Source organism: Silurus meridionalis, chromosome 13 (assembly GCF_014805685.1).
Source record: "Silurus meridionalis isolate SWU-2019-XX chromosome 13, ASM1480568v1, whole genome shotgun sequence".
Classification (NCBI taxonomy): Eukaryota; Metazoa; Chordata; class Actinopteri; order Siluriformes; family Siluridae; genus Silurus; species Silurus meridionalis.
The window spans coordinates 29,092,777-29,102,776 of NC_060896.1; the positions used below are offsets into that span (position 1 = coordinate 29,092,777).

At 39.0% G+C, this 10,000-nt stretch overlaps 2 protein-coding genes across 2 annotated transcripts in view; one reads left to right on the forward strand and one right to left on the reverse strand.

The window, feature by feature from the left end:
* Nucleotides 1–3,224, forward strand: part of cers3b (ceramide synthase 3b) — an 8,095-nt gene extending 4,871 nt beyond the window's left edge. Inside the window, 4 exon segments of the mRNA XM_046864896.1 lie at nucleotides 1,219–1,347; nucleotides 2,066–2,172; nucleotides 2,253–2,406; nucleotides 2,499–3,224. Of these exon segments, the coding sequence (XP_046720852.1) occupies nucleotides 1,219–1,347; nucleotides 2,066–2,172; nucleotides 2,253–2,406; nucleotides 2,499–2,609 (501 nt within the window). The 3' untranslated portion in view covers nucleotides 2,610–3,224.
* A 1,328-nt stretch (nucleotides 3,225–4,552) lies between these two features.
* The window catches only part of caps2 (calcyphosine 2), a 10,437-nt gene continuing 4,989 nt past the window's right edge, over nucleotides 4,553–10,000 (reverse strand). Inside the window, exons 8-15 of the mRNA XM_046864888.1 lie at nucleotides 9,344–9,439; nucleotides 8,843–8,920; nucleotides 8,637–8,753; nucleotides 8,028–8,104; nucleotides 6,454–6,605; nucleotides 5,730–5,849; nucleotides 5,541–5,637; nucleotides 4,553–4,999 (exon numbers count right to left, since the gene is read on the reverse strand). Coding sequence (XP_046720844.1) covers nucleotides 4,848–4,999; nucleotides 5,541–5,637; nucleotides 5,730–5,849; nucleotides 6,454–6,605; nucleotides 8,028–8,104; nucleotides 8,637–8,753; nucleotides 8,843–8,920; nucleotides 9,344–9,439 — 889 coding nt within the window. The 3' untranslated portion in view covers nucleotides 4,553–4,847. The remainder of the gene's footprint in view (nucleotides 5,000–5,540; nucleotides 5,638–5,729; nucleotides 5,850–6,453; nucleotides 6,606–8,027; nucleotides 8,105–8,636; nucleotides 8,754–8,842; nucleotides 8,921–9,343; nucleotides 9,440–10,000) is intronic.

Sequence of the window (10,000 nt, forward strand, 5' to 3'; positions counted from 1 at the left end):
AAAAGGTCCACTGTTGGAGCAATCATTAGAAAATGGAAGAAGCTAAACATGACTGTCAATCTCCTCGGACTGGGGCTCCATGCAAGATCTCACCGTGGGGTCTCAATGATCCTAAGGAAGGTGAGAAATCAGCCCAGAACTACACGGGAGGAGCTGGTCAATGACCTGAAAAGAGCTGGGACCACCGCTTCCAAGGTTACTGTTGGTAATACACTAAGACGTCATGGTTTGAAATCATGCATGGCACGGAAGGTTCCCCTGCTTAAACCAGCACATGTCCAGGCACGTCTTAAGTTTGCCAATGACCATTTGGATGATCCAGAGGAGTCATGGGAGAAAGTCATGTGGTCAGATGAGACCAAAATAGAACTTTTGGGTCATAATTCCACTAAACGTGTTTGGAGGAAGAAGAATGATGAGTACCATCCCAAGAACACCATCCCTACTGTGAAGCATGGGGGTGGTAGCATCATGCTTTGGGGGTGTTTTTCTGCACATGGGACAGGGCGACTGCACTGTATTAAGGAGAGGATGACCGGGGCCATGTATTGCGAGATTTTGGGGAACAACCTCCTTCCCTCAGTTAGAGCATTGAAGATGGGTCGAGGCTGGGTCTTCCAACATGACAATGACCCGAAGCACACAGCCAGGATAACCAAGGAGTGGCTCTGTAAGAAGCATATCAAGGTTCTGGCGTGGCCTAGCCAGTCTCCAGACCTAAACCCAATAGAGAATCTTTGGAGGGAGCTCAAACTCTGTGTTTCTCAGCGACAGGCCAGAAACCTGACTGATCTAATAGTTAAAAAAATCATATATTGTGATTTCTGGATTTTTTTTTTAGATTATGTCTCTCACAGTGGACATGCACCTACGATGACAATTTTAGACCCCTACATGATTTCTAAGTGGGAGAACTTGCAAAATAGCAGAGTGTTCAAATACTTATTTTCCTCATATATATATATATATATATATATATATATATATATATATATATATATATATATATACATTCAGTTATATACACACAACCACACACACAGTTATATACACACAACACACACAGTTATATACACAACCACGCACACAGTTATATATATATAAAACTGTGTGCGCGGTTGTGTGTATATAACTGTGTGTGTGGTTGTGTGTATATAACTTTGTGTGTGTGTGTGTGCGTGCGTGCGTGCGTGCGTGCGTGCGTGCGTGTGTGTGTAGGATTTTAAAGAGCAGTTGGTTCATCACTGGGCCACTTTAACGCTGTTGTCGTTCTCGTGGTGTGCGAATTACATCCGTATCGGGACTCTGGTGATGCTGGTGCACGACGCTGCTGATGTTTTATTAGAGGTAGGAGAAGAAAAGAGAATGTTTCTGTTTAAACTCTGCAGGTTTCATTCAGACAAAATGTTTCTTGTTTATCCAATAACTCACCCAGGTGTGTGTCTGATCTCAGCCAAGCTTCAGGACTCCATCACTCTCACAAATACAGTCACTGGAATTGCGTGATGGACCTCCTCATTTGGAGATTCCCAACATAAACATTACCTTCATGAATTTTGTGATGCTTTTGTTTGTTGTTGACAACAAAAAATGTCACAGACTTAGAAGTTTATCAGAGATTTTACTTGTAGAGGCTTCTTAAAAAGTTCTTTGAGAAGTTCCTTGAGGGGTTTCTTAGATATAATCTTTAGAGACCATTCTTAGAGAAGTTATTTGAGAGTATTATACTCTCATCTGCTCCATGAAGCTCTAGCGTGTGTATGTTGAGTGTGTATGTGTTCTGTATGAAGGTGGACTTTGTGAGACACTTTTTGGTGATCAGAAGAAAATAGTGAATAATTGATTTAAAGGTTTGCACAAACATAGAAAATAGGCTTTTATTTGTGATAATATTAGTATTTGTTCCTTTATCATAATTGCAAGTAAAAAAACAAGCTTCATGAAGGTTCCCTGAAGGTTCTCCAGGTGTGTGTGCAGGTCTTTAATCCTATGAAAGAATGTGTGTAAAGAGCTGTGTGAAGCTATTTGTAAAAAATGATGTTTAACTGGTTCTTCTCTCTGTGAGTTGGGGAAGGTGTTTAATTACGCTGGATGGAAGTTTACCTGCAACATCCTCTTCATCCTCTTCACCGTGACCTTCATGATCACCAGGCTGGTCATCTTCCCTTTCTGGTGAGAAGAAAGGAACAGGTGTAAATGTGAATGAAGATGAATGAACAGAGGAGTGTGCTAAAGTGTGTGTGGTGTTGCAGGTTGATCCACTGCACCTGGGTTTATTCTCTGGAAGAGTATCAGCCTTTTTTTGGATATTATTTCTTCAACACTATTCTGGTGGTCCTGCTGCTCCTGCACGTCTTCTGGGCGTCGCTCATCCTGCGCATGGCCATAAAACTGGTGCTTGGTGAAGTGAGTGTGTTCAGAAATGCTATCAGTGATGTGTTTACTGAGGAAACAGCAGGAAAAGAATAATATCAATGAATTGCTTTCTGCACTTCCAGATGAAAGGTGATGAGCGAAGTGATGAAGAAGAGGAGAGTCAGGACGAAGCACAAAACCACAACCATACACACTGTGACGGTTCTGCTAACGGATTCTCCAACGGTCACTGAGTCAGAACCGGACCTCGGGCCGAGACGACACATGAGGATGTTGATTTAACTTTATGTCGTGCACAAAAACTGTTGCTGACAAACGCGAGACTTTCAGAATCTTTTATTGTCAAAAAAAGACTTTAACAAAGTTCGGAATTTCCTCTGCAGTGAATCTGAAACATCTGGATTTACATCTGACTGTTATGTGATGGCAAAACTTTAATTTAAGGTTTAGTAATAAATGATTTATAATCAGGTATAGTGTGTAGTTTAATCAGAAATATATTAATAATAATCGATTGTATATATAATAAATTAGACTTGAACTAAATATTAATCAGTTCAGAAAGTATTTATTTTTATGATTTTATTAGTAAACATTTATTATTGACTTATAACTGGGTTATTTACAGAAACCTTAAATTAAAGATTTACAAAATAATTACAGAATAAAAAAGTCATGGATAAATTTATATTAAAGTTAATTTCTCTACTTAACGGCAGATCAACACGTGAGGGACGTGCCGTTACGGAAAATCATCAACCCCTGGGTGGTGATGTAATTGATTAAATCCGGAGGGAATTCTGGTGTATTTCATCATTCTTCATATAATAAACACATTTCGAATTGAATTGGATTTGATTTGGATGGAGTTTATTATTATCACTGATGTTAATCACGTTTCCTTCCTTTAAATATAAACATCACATTTTTTTCTTTTCTTTTTATCAGCTTTTTATTATAGTGGTGGTACTTATGGTAGTTCCCTGATGGAACAGTATACACACACACACACACACACACACGGGTGAAATGAAGTTAATGTCATGTTCTCATTTAGAAGTAACTTTTATTCTATAAAACTGTTTGATGATTTGTATATTTTTAAGTAAAAACACTGTTGTGACTGAATCCATCGTCTTCTGTACCTCATTAACATCATACTGTTTATTCCTGAATTCATCACTGGGTTGTGATTGGCTGGAAGCTCAGGTGTGATTCAGAGTGTTGAACACACAGGACACTGGACCTCCTGGAGTGTTTAAAGGCTCTGGCATGGAAAAGCTGGTGTTGGATCTGTGATGATCTCAGATGTTGAGCTATTTTATGAGTTGCTCAGTAGCTCCTAGTTTTATAACCATAATGACTGTAAAAGACTGTAGAAAGATCATCAGTCATAATCACACACTCCAGTACTCATGTTAGTTCTCACTCTCCAGTGTTCTGTAGTGTTTAAAGACTATAATCACACTCTTGATGTCACCTAAATGAGGATGAGGTTCTGCTTTTGAGTCTGGTTCCTCTCAAGGTTTCTTCCTCATAACATCTAAGGGAGTTTTTCCTTCACCACAGACTCCATGCTGCTCATCAGAGATAAACACACACCATTCACCTTCACTGTTAAATTCTGTAAAGCTGCTTTGAGATGATGTGTGTTGTGAAAAGCGCAATAGAAATAAACTTCATGTGACAGGTAGGGTGCAGTCAGTACTGTATATTTAGTGTTTTAAATGAATGTGCGTCCGGTCGATCCCGGATAGTCCGAGTCCGAGTCTGATTCGACAGTCGCATCTTCACAGAGGTGTTACGCAACAAGAATCATGCCATTCTGGTTATATGAGGTGCTCAATGTGTGATTTCACACAGAACTAAAATAATATTCAGTGTATTATGAAAATGTGAAGATATTTGTTAAATGTGTAAATAAATCCATCCCCCCGTGACGGATTAAAGTTTCATCCCAGCAGCAGGAATTTAAATATTTAACGATGTCTGTGAATTTTATAAAGGTATAATGTGTTTTAATTCTGTAAATAAATGTGATTATTTTTTAGTGCAGCAGTGTTGTGCTGTACTTCGAGTGTAAATGTGATGAACTGGTCAAGAAAATGTTTAAATGAGAAACACAATGAAAAACAGTTTCAGGAGCAGAACAGAACATTTCCAACAGCTTCTGTAGTGCTGTTACATCCAGATTTTATAAACTGATATGTAAAAATAAAGCAAAGCATAGATTTGTGTTCACTTTTCTACATCAAGCAACAGAAGATTCATCTGATCCCAAAGGACTTTTAACACAAACGTCTCAGTGGATTAAATACCAGAATTAAAAAAACACAGAAATGTGATTTAAGAATTTTTTTGTGACTACAGTCAATACAAAATAAAAACAGCAACAACCCCCACCCCAACTAACACACACACACACACACACACACACACACACACACACACACACACACACACACACACATTTAAATATTCCAGGTGCTACTCAGGATGTTGATGTAAACCTGGTCATTGGGGATTTCGATGCTCAGTCCTTCGTAATAGTCCTGAAACTCTGCGTAAGACACATGTTTAGCTCCTGGGTCACACACACACTCCAGGAAATCAAATCCTGCTCCTGCAATCAGAAAATACACAATTACTGAAACATCCGTCCTCGTACTGATCACGCAATAACCATAATAATGGTCTTTGTAACTGTAAGAGCTGCACTGCATCCGTTATCTTATTGTTCAGGATATACTTTCTTATGGTTTTATATATAAATAAAACCATAGAAAATAAAAATAATAATATATTATTATTATTATTATTATTATTATTAATAACAGTACATTGACTTTTACATTTGCAGCATTTAGCAGACGCCCGTGTCCAGAGCGACGTATAAAAGTGTTTTAAGTCTCTGTAAATAAATAAATGTACACTGGTACGTTAGAACACAAACTTTAGATAAATCAGTTTACTGCTCTGTTCAGAGTTTTTTTCTATTTTCATAGTAATTGCATTTCACATCAGAGGCAGTAGGGGGCGCTATTATATGCCACATTTTTGTAAAATGACTACAACCCACACGCTCCTTTGCACATGTTGTAATCAAAAGTAATATATAATTAATTAAGTTCTAAGTGTAGTTGTGTAGTTGTGTAGTCTCTGACCTTGTTCAGTCTGCTGCTGCTGATTAACGCAGTAAAACTTCTCGATGTCAGTCTGAGACACGGAACCGGATTTATTTGGGTCGAGTTTAATATAAACCTGAAAACAGACACACACGTCAGACCTCCTGATTCTGGATCGAGTGTGAACGTGTTACACGTTGTGCGTTTGTGGATTTGGAGCTCAGTGACCTTTAAAAACACGGCCTTTCTTCTCTCGTTCATGTCTCCGGTCAGGACACACAGAGTCTCTGCAATGTCCACCATCACGTCTTTCTGCATCCCCGCCATCCCCCACATGACCTCCACCTCCTGCACACAGCTACACAACCTCAACACAACAATAGCACACTTCTACACACCCCTGCAGCTCTCCTGCTGATCTGACACACTGCCATCATCCAATATAACAATAATCTACTACAATCATTTATACTTCAGTTCATGTGGATTACTGGATTGAATGATCTGATTATTAGTCAGATTTTGATTAGATTATGTGGTATATGTACATTTCTAATTGGATTGTGTTTTGATTTGGGATCAGTTATGAGGACTAACGTTGCTGTTGAAGTTGTTTAAGATTCTAGTTTAGAAGTAGTAATGATTTGGTTTCAGTTCATTGGGTTTGAGTTTAATTTGAGTTCAGTTTGAGATCAGTTTGAGTTCTGGAATTGTTTAGTGTTGTGATTAGTTTTAGGTTTGGTTTGGGTTTGGTTAGACTGTCTTTTTGGTTCCGTGTTGTTTAGACAGTATTAATAATAAGCTCTTGGACTTCAGCGACACTTTCATGTGTTATTTTACATCCACAAATTAATCATCAAAATATATCATTCCACATGCATTTAATTTCCGCTCTTCATCATCATCATCATCATCATCATCATAAGTGCACAGTCATTAGTCATTACTGCACCTGGTGACTGAGACTCAGCTCCTCCATTAGACACTCTCTGAGCTGCTCTTTACCCACAATGCCATTCTGCTGCACGTCTAGACTCTGTATCCTCCTCCCCAAACCAATCAGAGTTCGGATCGCTCGATGCTTTAACCGCTCACGAACAGACGCTGGAACAAACCCAAACAAAAAACAAAAACAAAGAGTAAATCCAACTAAGAGAAGAGAGAAGTGTTTAATTCTCAGTGAGGATGAAAGTGTGAGATGAGCTGCTGAAGAGATGGAACTATTTTTACAGAGGGAAGAGTTTGTGGTAGTTGTGGGTCTCTGATGGTGCATGGATTCCACAAAACCTTCAGGAAAAGAAGCAGAACTACTTTTTACTGTATTTCTGCAATGTAAAGTCTGTCTTACATCTGTCTCGTGTCTGTCCCACATCTGTATAATGTCTGTTTTAGATCTGTCTCACATCCGTCTCGTGTCTGTCTCACATCTGTATAATGTCTGTTTTAGGTCTGTCTTACATCTGTTTCACATCTGTATGATGTCTGTCTCAGGTCTGTATAATGTCTGTCTGTATAATGTCTGTCTCAGGTCTGTATAACGTCTGTCTCACGTCTGTATAACGTCTGTCTCACGTCTGTATAATGTCTGTCTCACGTCTGTATAATGTCTGTCTCAGGTCTGAATAATGTCTGTCTCAGGTCTGAATAATGTCTGTCTCAGGTCTGAATAATGTCTGTCTCACGTCTGTATAATGTCTGTCTCAGGTCTGTATAATGTCTGTCTCAGGTCTGAATAATGTCTGTCTCAGGTCTGAATAATGTCTGTCTCAGGTCTGAATAATGTCTGTCTCACGTCTGTATAATGTCTGTCTCACGTCTGTATAATGTCTGTCCCACGTCTGTATAATGTCTGTCTCACGTCTGTATAATGTCTGTCTCAGGTCTGTATAATGTCTGTCTCAAGTCTGTATAATGTCTGTCTCAGGTCAGGTCTGTATAATGTCTGTCTCACGTCTGTATAATGTCTGTCTCATGTCTGTATAATGTCTGTCTCAGGTCTGTATAATGTCTGTCTCAGGTCTGTATAATGTCTGTCTCAAGTCTGTATAATGTCTGTCTCAGGTCAGGTCTGTATAATGTCTGTCTCACGTCTGTATAATGTCTGTCTCAGGTCTGTATAATGTCTGTCTCAGGTCTGTATAATGTCTGTCTAACGTCTGTATAATGTCTGTCTCAGGTCTGTATAATGTCTGTCTCAGGTCTGTATAATGTCTGTCTCACGTCTGTATAATGTCTGTCTCAGGTCTGTATAATGTCTGTCTCAGGTCTGTATAATGTCTGTCTAACGTCTGTATAATGTCTGTCTCAGGTCTGTATAATGTCTGTCTCAGGTCTGTATAATGTCTGTCTCAGGTCTGTCTGAACATCCACACAGTTCCTGCGTTCCCTGACCTCTACACTCCTCTGTTTGACTGTGTGTTTATTTATGTTATAATTGACACACAGAGGAATTTACACTTTCTAAAGTAAAGGGAAACAAGAGATTGAAGAGAAAAGCTGAAGTGAGTGTAAAAGATAAATATTAACCTTGAATGACCTTCAGAGTTTTCCGATGGTAAATTTCCTCCTCGGAGAGATGAGGTTCCCTCTCCCCAAACTGGGCTCTGTGAAAATACCAGGATAGGCTGAAAAAGTGTGTGTTTGTGTGTGTACTTGTGCATGTGTTTGCGAGTGAGAGTGTGTACGAGTGTGAGTGTGTGAGAGATTAACTAATATACTGTTTAGAGTTTTATTTTTTATATAAATGTTATATGTTATTTATTATGTATATTATTTATTATGTTTATGGCCTCAGGTTTATTAAATCCATTTGACAGAAATAAGTGATTTATTAGTGAATTAGTGAAATATTATGTATTCTTTTATGTATTGAGGTATTTAATATTTGTGCATTTTTTAAACAATTTGCATAAACATACGATATAATTAAGTTCAATTCAGTTCAGCTGTATTTGTGTAGAGCAGCTTTATAAAGATGTATAAAAATTTTATAAGTTTGTTCCTTATAATTATAAGATCTCTAATGAGTGAGACAGTGGTGAGTGTGGTGAAGGAAAAACTCTATGAGATGGTATGAGGAAGAAACCACAACACCTCAGCACCTGTGTGTGTGTGTGTGTGTGTGTGTGTGTTTACAGTAGTGTACTCTTGGCCTCTTCGTCCACATCAGTTACTCTGACAGTGAGATGTGGCCGCTGTCTCAGGTTCTCGGGGACGTGAGGGCCGTCTGTACTGAAGCGCAGATTCGCTCCCTAAATAATACAGACAGGTATTAAAAACTATTGTGTGTGTGTGTGTGTGTGTGTGTGTGTGTGTGTGTGTGTGTGTGTGTGTGTGTGTACCGAGAGATGTCAAAGAGACAGTATGGTCTCCCTCGAGTCCTATAAATACCACGTGCAATAAAGGGCAGTGCATTACACCTGTAATAAACACACACACACACACACACACACACACAGTTACACTAATACACCTGTAATAAACACACACACACACACATTCACAGTTACACAAACACACTGATAATAAACACACATATACAAAGACACATATACACACACACACACACACACACACACACACACACACACACACACACAAAAGACACCAACACACACACACACACACACACACACACACACACAGTTACACTAATACACCTATAATAAACACACACACAGTGTTAAACAACCACCCAAAATCAGCTTTACATCATAAACACAAACACAGACAGTGTTACACTATCACACCTGGAATAAACACACACAAAAAGATACACAACACACACACACACACACAGTGTTACACTAACACACACAGCTCAGTGAGTTATTGCTTCTCACCTGTTCTTCCCAAAACTGCGATACTCGTACACCGTTAGTGTCTGATCACATGTGAAGTAGAAGCCAATCAGCTCTCGACATGCCTCACGCCCACATCTGGCACACACACACACACACACACACACACACACACACACACACACACACACACACACACACAAAATGGTCTTGTAAGGGTTAATTAAACAATTAAGGGTTCAGTTCTATTAACAGTTACGACATTTGGCAGACCTCCGTCTCCAGAGAGACTTACAGTTACCTCAGTTACACAGATGAGCGATTAAGGGTTAAGGGTCTTACACAAGGGCCCAACATTGACAGCACAACATTAGACACACACACACACACACTGTACCTTGATACAATTCTGGCATGAAAGCAGAGTTTGTAGGACAGAATGTTCTCTGTTAAAGATTTTGAGTTTTAACCTGTAAAACACACACACACACACACACACACACACACACACACACACACACACACACACACATATACACACATATATACACATATATACACACACACACAGACACACATATACACACACACACACACACACACACACACACACACACACAAACATAAACACACACAAACACACAAATATAGCAAAGGAAAAAGGGTGTTTTCAGTTTATACAGTATGACAGTGTAATTT